The sequence below is a fragment of the Salvelinus fontinalis genome, chromosome 11 (genome assembly GCF_029448725.1).
Source record: "Salvelinus fontinalis isolate EN_2023a chromosome 11, ASM2944872v1, whole genome shotgun sequence".
Taxonomy (NCBI): Eukaryota; Metazoa; Chordata; class Actinopteri; order Salmoniformes; family Salmonidae; genus Salvelinus; species Salvelinus fontinalis.
In genome coordinates, this window is record NC_074675.1 from 48163638 (window position 1) to 48182116 (window position 18479).

Genomic DNA, 18479 nt, shown 5'->3' on the forward strand with positions numbered 1-18479 from the left:
TGATCCCCGAGATCGTCCCTTTGGTTAGTGTCCTGCGGCTGGTGCCGAACGTGCCAGGAAGGGGGTACCGTCACGTATGCTCTTTCTCCGGGGGTCTAAGTCGCCATGCTCCCACGCCTCAGCCAGATTGACAGGTTCCCGCGCCTCAGCAGAGGTGACCGGTCCGCTCCTGATCCCCAGGATCGTCACTTTGGTCGGAGTCCTGCGGCTGGAGCCGTGCGTCGGGGAGGGGGTACTGTCACGTGTGCTCCCTCTCCGGCCTCTAGGTCACCAGGCTGCTCGTTATGGCGCACACCAGTCACCATCGTTACGCACACCTGCGCATCATCAGACTCACCTTGACTCCATCACCACCTTGATTACCTGCCCTATAAATGTCCCTCCCTTTGGTTCCTTCCCCAGGCGTCATTGTTTCTGTTCCAGTGTCATGTCTGTGCGTTGTTCGTGTTTCTTATTTTGTATTATGTTGAGTTTATTTATTAAAACAATCACTCCCTGAACTTGCTTCCCAACTCTCAGCGCACATCGTTACAATAAGTTACAAACAATACGGAAAAACAAACAAAATAGCGTGGTTGGTTAAGAGCCAATAAAACGGTTGCCATCCTCGCCGGCGCCATGATACCACCTCACGTTTTCTCATGGCTACAGATGTGAGTGATACAAGGCGATAGTCATTTAGACAGGTTAACTTGGTGTTCTTTGGCACAGGGACTATGGTGGTCTGCTTGAAACATAGATATTACAGACTGGGTCAGGGAAAGGTTGATAATGTCAGTGAAGACACTTGCCAGCTGGTCATGTTAACCTCATGTTAACCTCATGTTAATCTCATGTTAACCTCATGTTAACCTCATGTTAACCTCATGTTAACCTCATGTTAACCTGTTTAAAGATCTTACTCACTTCAGCTACGGAGAGTGGGATGACACAGTCGTCCGGAACTTCTGGTGCTCCCATGCATAATTCAGTGTTGCTTAGCTTGAAGCATGCATAGAAGGTATTTAGCTCGTCTGGTAGGCTCACGTTGGTGGACAGCTCGCAGCTGCGTTTCTCTTTATAATCCGTGATAGTTTGCAAGCCCTCACACATCCGACGAGCATCAGAGCTGGTGTCGTAGGATTTGATCTAGGTCCTGTTTGATGGTTTCTTGGAGGGTGTAGCGGGATTTCTTATAAGCGTCCGGATTAGTGTCCGCTAATTGAAAGCAGCAGCTCTAGCCTTTAACTCAGTGCAGATGTTGCCTGTAATCCATGGCTTCTGGTTGGGAGCTGTACGTACGGTCACTGTGGAGACAACGTCGTCGATGCACTTATTAATGAAGCCGGTGACTGATGTGGTAAACTCCTCAATGTTATCAGATGAATCCCAGAACATGTTACAGTCTGTGGTAGAGAAACAATCCTGTAGTTTAGCATCACCTTCACCAGACCACTTCCGTATTGAGCGTGTCACTGGTACTTCCTGTTTGAGTTTTTGCTTGTAAGCAGGAATCAGGAAGATGGAGTTATAGTCAGATTTACCAAATGGAGGTCGAGGGGAGAGCTTTGTATGTGTCTCTATGTTTGGAGCAAAGGTGATCTAGACTTGTTTTCCTCTCTAGTTGCACAGGTGATATGCTGGTCGAAATTAGGTAAAACAGATTTCAGTTTTCCTGCATTAAAGTCACCGGTCACTAGGAGCGCGGCCTCTGGGTAGGCATTTTCTTGTTTGCTTATGGCCATATACAGGTTGTTGAGTGCGGTCTTAGTGCCAGCATCGGTTTGAGGTGGTAAATAGACAGCTACAAAAAATATCTTGGTAGAGTGTGGTCTACAGCTTATCATGAGGTACTCTACCTCAGGCGAGTAGAACCTCGAGACTTCCTTAATGTGACATCACGCACCAATTCTTGTTAACAGAAACACTCACCCTCCTCTGACCTTCAATGTTAGGTTAGGAACTCCTGCATAAGTTGTTGATCTTAAACCTTTGACCTTTGTGATGTCACCTCTGTTAATATGTGCATTCTTCACAAAACCTTCACAGAACTCAGAATGCAGCGGCCGTTCTGTCCTGCCGATGTATAGAAAAAACAACTAGATTTATATTTTCCATGTCCTTCTTCAGGCACAACTCTGATTAAATATATGATATTACAGTTCTTCAAATCACATTGATAGGATAGTCTCGAACGGAACTCATCCAGTTTATTCTCCAGTGATTGCACGTTCACCAATAAAACCAAGGGTAGAGGCGATTTATCCACTCTCCGACGTAGTCTCGTCAGGTATCCCGCACGCCGGCCTCTATAGTAGTGTATCCTCCTTCGAGTGTTGGGATTTAGGGCCTGGTCCGCGATAATCAATATGTCTTTCGATGGTGGAAACATTATGTTCAGATCAGATCAGCGCAACAACAAAAACACACCAAATAGCACAATTGGTCAGGAGCCCCTTAAAATGGCCGCCATTCCCTCCGGCGCCATTATTAGGTTCAACTACAGCATGGTTGCCAGGGCAGCACAAATCGACAATATTCGAAAACAGTCAATTCAACAATTAGATCTGTTCTCCTTATCTTTGCAATGTGTGTGTATAACGGTGTGTTTGTGTGTGTGTCTACTACATCCAGATGAGCTAACTGATGCTCTCCAGTGAATTTGTGTCCATGAAGATGAAGCAGGTCTCTTATTCACAGTACTTAATTACACCATAGCAGTGTTATCTCCTAGACAAGACTAGACTAGCAGCTGGAGCTCATGGAATTGGCCCTACAAAGAGAAAATGAGGAAACACCAATAGAATCCTGACACGCGTGACAAATATGTGTGCGCGCGTGTGTGTGTGTGCGTGCGTGTATGATCTTACTGGGCTGTTGAGGATCATGAGACACTGGTCAAAGTGGTGGTGCTCCATGGTGGAGTGGCAGTAGAGCTGGGCCAGGGGATGGTCACTCCTGATAGAGATGCACACACAACCACTGTGAGATTCTGTGACACACACACACACACACACACACACACACACACACACACACACACACACACACACACACACACACACACACACACACACACACACACACACACACACACACACACACACACACACAGTACTGCAGCCTACCTCTGTATGTAGGAGTTGTTGACCCCTCTGTGGTCCAGGTCGTGACTCAGAGTGGCGATCATCAAGGCCAGGGTCTCCAGATCAGTCATATTACTCTGACAGAGAGGGAGATGGACGGGAAAGAGAGGGAGGGAGAGAGAGAGAGAGAGAGAGAGAGAGAGAGAGAGAGAGAGAGAGAGAGAGAGAGAGAGAGAGAGAGAGAGAGAGAGTGAGAGGAGAGAACATGAACAGAGCATGTAAACATCAGAACAGAGCATGTAATCATCAGAACAGAACATGTAATCATCAGAACAGAACATGTAGTCATCAGAACAGAACATGTAGTCATCAGAACATGTAATCATCAGAACAGAACATGTAATCATCAGAACAGAACATGTAGTCATCAGAACAGAACATGTAATCATCAGAACAGAACATGTAGTCATCAGAACAGAACATGTAGTCATCAGAACATGTAATCATCAGAACAGAACATGTAGTCATCAGAACATAACATGTAATCATCAGAACAGAACATGTAGTCATCAGAACAGAACATGTAATCATCAGAACAGAACATGTAGTCATCAGAACAGAACATGTAATCATCAGAACAGAACATGTAGTCATCAGAACAGAACATGTAATCATCAGAACAGAACATGTAGTCATCAGAACAGAACATGTAATCATCAGAACAGAACATGTAGTCATCAGAACAGAACATGTAATCATCAGAACAGAACATGTAATCATCAGAACATGTAGTCATCAGAACAGAACATGTAATCATCAGAACAGAACATGTAGTCATCAGAACAGAACATGTAATCATCAGAACAGAACATGTAGTCATCAGAACAGAACATGTAATCATCAGAACAGAACATGTAGTCATCAGAACAGAACATGTAATCATCAGAACAGAACATGTAGTCATCAGAACAGAACATGTAATCATCAGAACAGAACATGTAATCATCAGAACAGAACATGTAGTCATCAGAACAGAACATGTAATCATCAGAACAGAACATGTAGTCATCAGAACAGAACATGTAATCATCAGAACAGAACATGTAGTCATCAGAACAGAACATGTAGTCATCAGAACATGTAATCATCAGAACAGAACATGTAATCATCAGAACAGAACATGTAATCATCAGAACAGAACATGTAATCATCAGAACAGAACATGTAATCATCAGAACAGAACATGTAGTCATCAGAACAGAGCATGTAATCATCAGAACAGAACATGTAGTCATCAGAACAGAACATGTAATCATCAGAACAGAACATGTAATCATCAGAACATGTAGTCATCAGAACAGAACATGTAGTCATCAGAACAGAACATGTAATCATCAGAACAGAACATGTAATCATCAGAACAGAACATGTAGTCATCAGAACAGAACATGTAAACATCAGAACAGAACATGTAGTCATCAGAACAGAACATGTAGTCATCAGAACAGAACATGTAATCATCAGAACAGAACATGTAGTCATCAGAACAGAACATGTAGTCATCAGAACAGAACATGTAATCATCAGAACAGAACATGTAAACATCAGAACAGAACATGTAGTCATCAGAACAGAACATGTAGTCATCAGAACATGTAATCATCAGAACAGAACATGTAGTCATCAGAACATAACATGTAATCATCAGAACAGAACATGTAGTCATCAGAACAGAACATGTAATCATCAGAACAGAACATGTAGTCATCAGAACAGAACATGTAATCATCAGAACAGAACATGTAGTCATCAGAACAGAACATGTAATCATCAGAACAGAACATGTAGTCATCAGAACAGAACATGTAATCATCAGAACAGAACATGTAGTCATCAGAACAGAACATGTAATCATCAGAACAGAACATGTAATCATCAGAACATGTAGTCATCAGAACAGAACATGTAATCATCAGAACAGAACATGTAGTCATCAGAACAGAACATGTAATCATCAGAACAGAACATGTAGTCATCAGAACAGAACATGTAATCATCAGAACAGAACATGTAGTCATCAGAACAGAACATGTAATCATCAGAACAGAACATGTAGTCATCAGAACAGAACATGTAATCATCAGAACAGAACATGTAATCATCAGAACAGAACATGTAGTCATCAGAACAGAACATGTAATCATCAGAACAGAACATGTAATCATCAGAACAGAACATGTAGTCATCAGAACATAACATGTAGTCATCAGAACAGAACATGTAATCATCAGAACAGAACATGTAGTCATCAGAACAGAACATGTAATCATCAGAACAGAACATGTAGTCATCAGAACAGAACATGTAGTCATCAGAACAGAACATGTAATCATCAGAACAGAACATGTAATCATCAGAACAGAACATGTAATCATCAGAACAGAGCATGTAATCATCAGAACATGTAGTCATCAGAACAGAACATGTAATCATCAGAACAGAACATGTAATCATCAGAACAGAACATGTAATCATCAGAACAGAACATGTAATCATCAGAACAGAACATGTAATCATCAGAACAGAACATGTAATCATCAGAACATGTAATCATCAGAACAGAACATGTAGTCATCAGAACAGAACATGTAATCATCAGAACAGAACATGTAATCATCAGAACAGAACATGTAGTCATCAGAACAGAGCATGTAATCATCAGAACAGAACATGTAATCATCAGAACAGAACATGTAGTCATCAGAACAGAACATGTAATCATCAGAACAGAACATGTAGTCATCAGAACAGAACATGTAGTCATCAGAACAGAACATGTAATCATCAGAACAGAACATGTAGTCATCAGAACAGAACATGTAATCATCAGAACAGAACATGTAGTCATCAGAACAGAACATGTAGTCATCAGAACAGAACATGTAATCATCAGAACAGAACATGTAATCATCAGAACAGAACATGTAATCATCAGAACAGAGCATGTAATCATCAGAACATGTGTCATCAGAACAGAACATGTAATCATCAGAACAGAACATGTAATCATCAGAACAGAACATGTAATCATCAGAACAGAACATGTAATCATCAGAACATGTAATCATCAGAACAGAACATGTAATCATCAGAACAGAACATGTAATCATCAGAACAGAACATGTAATCATCAGAACATGTAATCATCAGAACAGAACATGTAATCATCAGAACATGTAGTCATCAGAACAGAACATGTAATCATCAGAACAGAACATGTAATCATCAGAACATGTAATCATCAGAACAGAACATGTAATCATCAGAACATGTAATCATCAGAACAGAACATGTAATCATCAGAACATGTAATCATCAGAACAGAACATGTAATCATCAGAACAGAACATGTAATCATCAGAACAGAACATGTAATCATCAGAACAGAACATGTAATCATCAGAACAGAACATGTAGTCATCAGAACAGAACATGTAATCATCAGAACAGAACATGTAATCATCAGAACATGTAATCATCAGAACATGTAGTCATCAGAACATGTAGTCATCAGAACAGAACATGTAATCATCAGAACATGTAGTCATCAGAACAGAACATGTAATCATCAGAACAGAACATGTAATCATCAGAACAGAACATGTAATCATCAGAACAGAACATGTAATCATCAGAACAGAACATGTAGTCATCAGAACAGAACATGTAATCATCAGAACAGAACATGTAATCATCAGAACATGTAATCATCAGAACATGTAGTCATCAGAACATGTAGTCATCAGAACAGAACATGTAATCATCAGAACATGTATTCATCAGAACAGAACATGTAATCATCAGAACATGTAATCATCAGAACAGAACATGTAATCATCAGAACATGTAGTCATCAGAACATGTAGTCATCAGAACATGTAATCATCAGAACATGTAGTCATCAGAACAGAACATGTAATCATCAGAACATGTAATCATCAGAACAGAACATGTAATCATCAGAACAGAACATGTAATCATCAGAACAGAACATGTAATCATCAGAACAGAACATGTAATCATCAGAACAGAACATGTAGTCATCAGAACAGAACATGTAATCATCAGAACATGTAATCATCAGAACAGAACATGTAATCATCAGAACAGAACATGTAATCATCAGAACAGAACATGTAATCATCAGAACATGTAATCATCAGAACAGAACATGTAATCATCAGAACATGTAATCATCAGAACATGTAATCATCAGAACAGAACATGTAGTCATCAGAACAGAACATGTAATCATCAGAACATGTAATCATCAGAACAGAACATGTAATCATCAGAACATGTAATCATCAGAACATGTAATCATCAGAACAGAACATGTAGTCATCAGAACAGAACATGTAATCATCAGAACAGAACATGTAATCATCAGAACATGTAGTCATCAGAACAGAACATGTAATCATCAGAACAGAACAGAACATGTAATCATCAGAACAGAGCATGTAGTCATCAGAACAGAACATGTAATCATCAGAACAGAACATGTAATCATCAGAACAGAGCATGTAGTCATCAGAACAGAACATGTAGTCATCAGAACAGAACATGTAGTCATCAGAACAGAACATGTAATCATCAGAACAGAACATGTAGTCATCAGAACAGAACATGTAATCATCAGAACAGAACATGTAGTCATCAGAACATGTAGTCATCAGAACAGAACATGTAATCATCAGAACAGAACATGTAAACATCAGAACAGAACATGTAGTCATCAGAACAGAACATGTAGTCATCAGAACAGAACATGTAGTCATCAGAACAGAATATGTAGTCATCAGAACAGAGCATGTAATCATCAGAACAGAACATGTAATCATCAGAACAGAACATGTAATCATCAGAACAGAACATGTAAACATCAGAACAGAACATGTAATCATCAGAACAGAGCATGTAATCATCAGAACAGAACATGTAGTCATCAGAACAGAACATGTAGTCATCAGAACATGTAATCATCAGAACAGAACATGTAATCATCAGAACAGAACATGTAATCATCAGAACATAACATGTAATCATCAGAACAGAACATGTAGTCATCAGAACAGAACATGTAATCATCAGAACAGAACATGTAGTCATCAGAACAGAACATGTAATCATCAGAACAGAACATGTAATCATCAGAACATGTAAACATCAGAACAGAACATGTAGTCATCAGAACAGAACATGTAAACATCAGAACAGAACATGTAGTCATCAGAACAGAACATGTAATCATCAGAACAGAACATGTAATCATCAGAACAGAACATGTAATCATCAGAACAGAACATGTAAACATCAGAACAGAACATGTAATCATCAGAACAGAACATGTAATCATCAGAACAGAACATGTAATCATCAGAACAGAACATGTAATCATCAGAACAGAACATGTAAACATCAGAACAGAACATGTAATCATCAGAACAGAACATGTAATCATCAGAACAGAACATGTAAACATCAGAACAGAACATGTAATCATCAGAACAGAACATGTAATCATCAGAACAGAACATGTAATCATCAGAACAGAACATGTAATCATCAGAACAGAGCATGTAGTCATCAGAACAGAACATGTAATCATCAGAACATGTAGTCATCAGAACAGAACATGTAGTCATCAGAACAGAACATGTAATCATCAGAACAGAACATGTAGTCATCAGAACAGAACATGTAAACATCAGAACAGAACATGTAATCATCAGAACAGAGCATGTAATCATCAGAACAGAACATGTAATCATCAGAACATGTAATCATCAGAACAGAACATGTAATCATCAGAACAGAACATGTAAACATCAGAACAGAACATGTAATCATCAGAACAGAACATGTAGTCATCAGAACAGAACATGTAGTCATCAGAACAGAACATGTAGTCATCAGAACAGAACATGTAATCATCAGAACAGAACATGTAATCATCAGAACAGAACATGTAGTCATCAGAACAGAACATGTAGTCATCAGAACAGAACATGTAGTCATCAGAACAGAACATGTAATCATCAGAACAGAACATGTAATCATCAGAACAGAACATGTAGTCATCAGAACAGAACATGTAATCATCAGAACAGAACATGTAGTCATCAGAACAGAACATGTAGTCATCAGAACAGAACATGTAATCATCAGAACAGAACATGTAGTCATCAGAACAGAACATGTAATCATCAGAACAGAACATGTAGTCATCAGAACATAACATGTAGTCATCAGAACAGAACATGTAGTCATCAGAACAGAACATGTAATCATCAGAACATGTAGTCATCAGAACATAACATGTAGTCATCAGAACAGAACATGTAGTCATCAGAACATAACATGTAGTCATCAGAACAGAACATGTAGTCATCAGAACAGAACATGTAAACATCAGAACAGAACATGTAGTCATCAGAACAGAGCTGGGTGTGTGTACCGAGGGTTATGGTCTAGAACTGAGTTGGACTAGAACTGGGTTGGACTAGAACTGAGTTGGACTAGAACTGAGTTGGACTAGAACTGTATTGGACTAGAACTGTGTTGGACTAGAACTGTATTGGACTAGAACTGGGTTGGACTAGAACTGTATTGGACTAGAACTGGGTTGGACTAGAACTGGGTTGGACTAGAACTGTGTTGGACTAGAACTGTGTTGGACTAGAACTGGGTTGGACTAGAACTGGGTTGGACTGGAAATGAGTTGGACTGGAACTGGGTTGGACTGGAAATGGGTTGGACTAGAACTGGGTTGGACTGGAAATGGGTTGGACTGGAAATGGGTTGGACTTGAAATGGGTTGGACTGGAAATGGGTTGGACTGGAAATGGGTTGGACTGGAACTGGGTTGGACTAGAAATGGGTTGGACTGGAAATGGGTTGGACTGGAAATGGGTTGGACTGGAAATTGGTTGCACTAAAACTGGGTTGCACTAAAACTGTGTTGGACTAGAACTGGGTGTTTGGGATACGTTGAGTTCTGTTTCTGTCTGAGATACAGTACTTGTTTGTTCAAGTGTCTTTGACTTACTATTTTTTTATTTATTTTTTTTTTATTTTTTTTTTAGGGGTGGATCAGCTTAATATTGCGGAAAGAATGTTGCTTCCAATGTAATTGTCTGCATCATTTCCAATCCCCCATATTTTTTGGGGTAAATATATATATCCATACACGTATGCATACATATACACATATATACATATACATACCTATATAGACATACATACTTTTTTAAAGAGTATACCTTTATTATTATTCCCCGATCCCCCAATTGGAGTAAACTGATAAACATTTCTGTTTTTACCTTCAATTTATACATCTTATACACATTTTACAGACACAGTCTACTTTATAATAGTTCTCTCTTGTTTGTTCTTAGTCCTTCCTCTATTTCTGTTGTCCATCCAGTTTCAATTCCACTTGTAACTGTGCTATTTCACAAAAGCTCCGCACCTATACACATTTCACAGATCCATTATGCCCTACATTGTTTATCTTGTTATTAGTCCCACCCTTCTTTGACTTACTATTTATGATAATGATATTCTTCCTATATCATATTACATCTGATATCTTCCAACTAAGATGGCAGAGTAATACATTCAGAGGTAGAACATTTGGTATTTAAATATTAAGGTAACTGGAAGCGAATGCTGCCTTGACAGAACACAGTGGTCGGACTGACCCGGTAACAGCACAGTTACAGCATGTTGACTCAATAGCTATTGGTCGGAATGACACAAATAAGACTTCCTGCTGGGATATATTATTTATTGATTGGACGGAGTGACCCGGCACCCCTTCCATGCTGGCCATTGATTGGCTGAACTCACCTGTAACCGACCAGATTTGAACAAGGCGAACATGCACTGGGAGGTGTTGAAGGCGTGTCTCCAGTTGTGGTAGGCCACGTTCTTCCTATAGTTCTTCTTAACACTCAGGATCCACTGGCACAGACTCTACAGAGAGAGGGGGGGGGGGAGAGAGAGGGGGGGGAGAAGGGGGGAGAGAGAGAAGGCGGGGTGGAACAGAGGGAGAGAGAAGGGGTGGGCGGAGGGAGAAGGGGGGAGAAAGAAGGTGGAAGAGAGAGGGGGGGAACGGAGGGAGAGAGAGGGGGGAGAGAGAGGGGGAAGGGGAGAGAGAGAGGGGGGGACGGAGGGAGAAAGGGGGAGAGAGGGGGGGAACGAAGGGAGAAGGGGGAAGAGAGGGGGGCGGAGGGAGAAGGGGGGAGAGAGGGGGGGGGGAAGAGGAGGGAAAGAGGGGGAGGGAGAGGGGGGGACGGAGGGAGAGAGAGGGGGGGAAGGGGGAGACAGAGGGGGGAGGGGAACAGAGGGAGAAGTGGGGAGAGAGAGGGGAGGAGGTGGGATATGAAGGAACACAGTTGGAGATAGACAAAAAAAAAGTGGGGAGAAAGAGGGAGAGATGAGGAGGAGGTGGTGAGAGAGGAGGAGGAAGAGGAGGGGAGGAGGAAGGGAAGAGGAGGGGAAGAGGAGGGGGGGGGTGAGGGGGAGGGGTAGAGGAGTTGGAGGGGAAGAGGAGGTGGGGGAGGAGGGGGCAAAAATGGCCAGCAAGAGAGAGGGAAATGTTCAACAAGAAATTAGAGAACAGACAGAATGACAGTGACTTTAATTGTATCTGTACATCCTCAAGCAGTAGACCTTAAAATTGGCCAGGCTGGCAATCTGATTGGTATTATAGGAAAACTTCGACCACCCTGCTAATCGAATCACTGGATTCTGTTCATCCAATCTTTCCATGTCCATCCATTTACCGGCATAAGCTTCCAATCAACTCCCTATCAGCCAATGCATAGTGACTCACACATTTGTTCAATAATGATTTGATAATAAATATTGACATTCATTATGACCTTTTTCTGAACCTCAAAGTCTTTCGCATTCTATAGGTTATGATGTCATCTATTGTGAGTGATGCATGACAAGGCCACTGTGGTGTGTTGAGGAATCCTGATTTAGAGGGTGGTGAGCTGCTGTTATGGATGTACAAACACACACATCTATGTACTCACACACATACAGGCATGTGCACATACATGCACATAGTCACGTATGCGCACGCACGCACACGCGCACACACACACACGCGCACACACACACACACACACACACACACACACACACACACACACACACACACACACACACACACACACACACACACACACACACACACACACACACACACACACACACACACACACACACACACACACACACACACACACACACTCCTACCTTGTATTTCATCTGGAAGTTCTGGACCAGGTTGAGGTCTACAAACATGCGTATGGTGGCCTGAGTGGTCTCAGCGTCGGACAGCTCAAAGTCACTGAAACTGAACTCCATCAGGCGCAGAGACTGGGCCGACGGAACAGTGGCCACCTTCACAAACAGACAGAGGAGTGTGTGAGAGGGATGTACACATACACACTCATATAGGGTATGCACGCATGTACACACATATACTATATTTATGCACATACGCACACACACACCTTCCCTAAGCACCAGGGATCTCTAGCAGGCATTAATAATCAATGAGCTGTGATCAGGAAGAGTATCTATCTGTGTTCGGCTCACCTCCCCTTTAGCTGACAGACAGCACTTCTACACAGAGCAGACAGGACACCCCTAATGCACAAAGGATCGATCTCTCTCTCTCTCTCTCTCTCTCTCTCTCTCTCTCTCTCTCTCTCTCTCTCTCCTCTCTCTCTCTCTCTCTCTCTCTCTCTCCTCTCTCTCTCTCTCTCTCTCTCTCTCTCTCTCGTCTCTCTCTGTCTCTGTCTCTGTCTCTGTCTCTGTCTCTGTCTCTGTCTCTGTCTCTGTCTCTCTCTCTGTCTCTGTCTCTGTCTCTGTCTCTGTCTCTCTCTCTGTCTCTGTGTCTTTCTCTGTCTCTGTCTCTGTCTCTCTGTCTCTCGTCTCTGTCTCTCTCTACTCTCTCTCTCTCTCTCTCTCTCTCTCTCTTCTCTCTCTCTCTCTCTCTCTCTCTCTCTCTCTCTCTCTCTCTCTTCTCTCTCTCTCTCTCATCTCTCTCTCTCTCTCTCTCTCTCTCTCTCTCTCTCTCTCTCCTCTCTCTCTCTCTCTCTACTGGCATTTTCTTGACCTCTCCTTCTAGTTGTTTTTATCTCTCTATCTTTCTGGCAGCAGAGTCAGCTCAGACAGAGAGATTACAAGCATTTGTGAGAAAGAAGGGTGAGAGAAATCAAGGCAACGGTGGGGAATCCTACCATATAATTATGTCTAATCAGACAGAAAGTAAAACACAGCTTTTCCTACAACCACCACAGATATTATGAGAGTACTGTCAATCAACTGTTTGAACTAAACCGATGCACACTGCTGAAATACAGTATATCATATATAAGCCATTTAGCAGACACTTATCCAAAGCAACTTGCAGTCATTCTTGCATATTGTTTTTGTTTACATATGGGTGGTCCCGAGATTCGAACCCACATCCTTTGGCGTTTTAAGAAACTGAGCTTGTATCCTTCTAGCTAGAGAAACATCAGTCCTTCAGAGAGTCAATGCCTCAGCAACAGGGAGGGTAACATGGCCTAAAAAGAAGTCAGATACTTTTTAGGCCAATTATCATTGCCAAACTTTAAAAGCAAATGATTTGGGCCTTAAATGGCTTTCTGGAATGGGTATTGTGCATACTTTCACTTTTGATTTGAAACCCTAATCAATATGGTCAGTTTTTTTTTTTTTTTTTTAATCTCCAGACCGTTATCCTCATAGGCTACATGAGTATCTACATGTGAGTCGCCATATTGGTTAGGTTTACATGCGCTGGAGTGGTCTCATTACATCATGGCTGAAGTCACCTCATCTACACACTGTCCTTCCAACCTGAAGGAAGGCATCTGTCTGACAATGCTTGTATGGCCACAAGTGTGTGTGTTTGTAAGTGCGTGTGTGGTAAGTTAATAAATTGTAATTTACCGCAGTTACCTGCAGCGCCCGCGTCTCTTCCTCTGCAGCAGAGGCGTGATACGAAAGGACCTGAGAATGACACACACACACACACACACACACACACACACACACACACACACACACACACACACACACACACACACACACACACACACACACACACACACACACAGTTATCCCTCTGACAAACTATAGAAAGAAACGGAACTAAAATATAAACGCAATATGTAAAGTGTTGGTCCAATGTTTCATGAGCTAAAATATATATATATATATATATAATTGTACGTAGACACAAAAAGCTTATTTCTCTCAAATTTTGTGAACAAATTTGTTTATATCCCTTAGCATTTCTCCTTTGCCAAGATAATCTATCCACCTGACAGGTGTGGCATAGTTGACTCATAACCCGCAGTCCCCGCAGTTAAAATATTGTGTGGCTGAAGCACCAAGAGGATCAGAGTGGGACTACAGCTAATAACACACCAGGGGTGGGAAAAGGTACTCAAATGTCATACTGTTGTAATGGCCGTCGTATGAAGAAGGTGTGGACCAAAGCGCAGCGTGGGAAGTGTTCATGATTATTTATTAAAAAACTGAACACTGAGACAAAATAACAAAATGTAACAACACGAAACAGTTCTGTCTGGTGAAGACACAAAAACAGAAAACAACTACCCACAAAGCATGGGTGGGGAAAAGCTACCTAAGTATGGTTCTCAATCAGAGACAACGATAGACAGCTGTCTCTGATTGAGAACCACACGGCCAAATAACAAAGAAATACAAAACATAGAAAATGAACATAGAATGCCCACCCAAATCACACCCTGACCAAACCAAAATAGAGACATTAAAAGATCTCTTCGGTCAGGGCGTGACAACTGTAGTAAAAGTAAAGATACCTTAACAGAAAATGACTCAGGTAAAAGTGAAAGTTACCCCGTAAAATACTACTTAAGTAAAAGTCTAAAATTATCTGGTTTTAAATGTACTTAAGTACAGTGGTATTTTTTTTTTTACTCAATCGTCAATCGTAAAAGTAATTGCTATACATCAAATTCCTTATATTAAACAAACCAGACGGCACAATTTTCTTATCATTTTTAATTACGGACAGACGGGCACACTCCAACACATCATTTACAAACACAGCATTTGTTTTTTCGTGAGTCCTCCTGATCAGAGGCAATAAGGATGACAAAGTGTTTTAACTGCCCTAATTCTGTCCTGGTTGAGCATTCTAAATGTAATGAGTACTTTTAGGTCATGGAAAAGGTATGGAATAAAAAGTACATCATTTTCTTTAGGAATGTAGTGGAGTAAAATTAAAAGTTGTCAAAAATATAAATAGTAAATTAAAGTACAGATACCCCATACAACTACTTAAGTAGTATATTAAAGTATTTTTACTTAAGTACTTCACACCACTGGGTTGAAGGGCGGGTGGGTGGCAGGCAGGTTGAATAAAATAAACAATACCTTAAAAAAATGCATAAATATATAGTTATTGTATTTATATAGTATACATTGAGTTTTTTTTCTTCAATATTTTATACTATCTGGTATTAGTGCATAAACCTAAACTTTTGGGCTTAACTGTACCCGCGTCAAATTGCCTACACAGCCAATCGCCAGATAATGCTTTTGGGAACGGGCAGAAAAAGTTAACATCAATCAATCAAGGCAAAAAGGACATTGTCGAAGTTAACTTCAATAAGACAAAACCTGCGAAAGGAGAGTTGAAAATTAAAAGAAGGGAGGCCCAGAAAAGTAATGTTTGTAAAAGATATGGTGAAGTCGCAGAAGAGGATGAGAGCACAGCCATTTTATGTGTGATGATGTGAGGTGCTACACAAATTAGACAGTCACAAGAAGGGACTTCAAACAGGCTTATGGCATGTCAAGGGAACTATAGCTTAATGTTTAGATGGGTTAAATGGAAACTGAAATCTGGATGACTAACCAGAATAATCTACAGGTTTTTTTGGGGCAAACTCCAAGGTCCTCTGATAATACTAGTCCCGTGCAAATCGACATCCCTGTGTTCTGAGAGAATTGTCTTGAGGTTTACAGGTGTTGCTCGCGGTTTGAGCAAGAAAACAACTGATTGGATGAATTGCACAAAGTGCTGCACATAGCCTATATGAAGGGTCTACATGTGTCAAGTCACACACTCAATCTTTTTCTTTTTACCTTTTGTTTTGCAAATGAATTGAAAGTCCCCAAAATGCATCATCAGAAATATTGCGCCTACAGTATTAAACCCTTGCTGTCAATAGATCGCAAAGCAGCATACAACTGAGCTAAACGTTTGGAAGAAGTTCACTTTCTCATCCATCCTAAAAAAACGCATCTTAAGTGCAAGTTTGCTGTTTAGCTCACATCTGAAGGCTGAGGGCCATTTAGGACGTCTTCTACTGCGGATCACTGAAACATCCTAATGATTATGATCACACTTCCTCAATTGAAATTGTATGCTTTGGTAGGGTTTACCAACTTGGGCCAGCATCCCGGAGTCGCCTCTTCACTGTTGATGTTGAGACTGGTGTTTTGCAGGTACTATTTAATGAAGCTGCCATTTGAGGACTTGTGAGGCGTCTGTTTCTCAAACTAGACACTCTAATGTACTTGTCCTCTTGCTCAATTGTGCACCGGGGCCTCCCACTTCCATTTCTATTCTGGTTAGGGCCAGTTTGTGCTCTTCTGTGAAGGGAGTAGTACACAACGTTGTACGAGATCTTCATTTTCTTGGCAATTTCTCGCATGGAATAGCCTTCATTTCTCAGAACAAGAATAGACTGACGAGTTTCAGAAGAAAGTTCTTTGTTTCTGGCCATTTTGAGCCTGTAATCGAACCCAAAAATGTTGATGCTCCAGATACTCAACTAGTCTAAAGACCAGTTTTATTGCTTCTTTAATCAGAACAACAGTTTTCAGCTGAGCTAACATAACTGCAAAAGGGGTTTGTTATGATCAATTAGCCTTTTAAAATGTTTAACTTGGATTAGCTAACACAATGTGCCATTGGAACACAGTAGTGACAGTTGCTGATAATGGGCCTCTGTACGCCTATGTATGTATTCCATAAAAAATTAGCAATTTCCAGCTACAATAGTCATTTACAACATTAACAATGTCTGCACTCTATTTCTGATCAATTTGATGTTATTTTAACGGACAACAAAATGTGCTTTTCTTAAAAAAAAACAAGGACATTTCTAAGTGACCCCACACAACACAATGCCACAGATGTCTCAGGTTCTGAGGGAGCATGCAATTTGCATGCTGATTGCAGGAATGTCCACCAGAGCTGTTGCCAGATCATTTTATGTTAATTTCTCTACCATCAACTGCCTCTTCCAACTAGCTTCACAACCTATGGCTGCACCGCTGCCCAGTCATGTGAAATCCATGGATTAGGGCCTAATGAATGTATTTCAATTGACTGATTTCCTTATATGAACTTTATCTCAGTAAAATCTTTGAAATTGTTGCATGTTGAGTTTATATTTTTGTTCAGTATAGAACCCTAGTTTTGCATTCCGGTAGCTGACACACTTTCACATCAGATGTTTGTGACCTTCTCAGACAGACAACCCTATGGGGGAAGACGGAGCAGAGTGTGGAGAAGACCATCCAGTATTTCCTAAGGGAACCCATCGGTGTCACTCCCAACCCCCGTGTTAAAGTCTCCACATTGTAGTTGCATTTATAGGCCTGTTCTAGGATCAGCATACCTTCCTCCAACCCTAACCTCAACCCTTAGGGTGGGAAACACTGAGCAGACCTGAGACCAGTGCCTCTCACCTCCAGTGTGACCTCCTGTTTGGCCATGGCTCTCTCCACTGTTTCATACATCTGGGTGTTCTGTATACCCAGGCCACAGAAGATGGCGAAGGCCTCCAGGAACTGTTCGTCGTTCCGGTTGAAGGACTTCACGTTCCCCGATGCCTCGTCCATCTTGTTCACCAACTGACACACACCTTCAAGACCCGACATAGGGGGAATGTTAGACACGCACGCACACACACACACACACACACACACACACACACACACACACACACACACACACACACACACACACACACACACACACACACACACACACACACACACACACACACACACACACACACACACACACACACACACACACACACCAGAAAAAACCTTTTGTTTCACCAACTGACACACACTCCACACTCAGGTGACAAAACTTTAGTTTGGCTCTCCTTTTTATATGAAATAGTTTGTTGTTAGTGACCTCTTGTCTGAAACTAAAAGGTCCATCTACTCCAGGACTAATAGCCCCATAAATGATAGCAAGGTTGTAATGAATGAAAAGCCTTATCCTCAGCCTGTAGACCT

The 18479-nt window shown here is 41.1% G+C and overlaps 1 protein-coding gene across 1 annotated transcript in view; it reads right to left on the reverse strand.

Annotated features, from left to right (window-relative positions):
- Positions 1-18479, reverse strand: part of LOC129864737 (cGMP-specific 3',5'-cyclic phosphodiesterase-like) — a 97503-nt gene that overhangs the window by 16068 nt on the left and 62956 nt on the right. The window contains exons 10-15 of the mRNA XM_055937032.1: positions 17916-18218; positions 14121-14171; positions 12402-12548; positions 10980-11105; positions 3108-3202; positions 2850-2937 (exon numbers count right to left, since the gene is read on the reverse strand). Of these exons, the coding sequence (XP_055793007.1) occupies positions 2850-2937; positions 3108-3202; positions 10980-11105; positions 12402-12548; positions 14121-14171; positions 17916-18218 (810 nt within the window). The remainder of the gene's footprint in view (positions 1-2849; positions 2938-3107; positions 3203-10979; positions 11106-12401; positions 12549-14120; positions 14172-17915; positions 18219-18479) is intronic.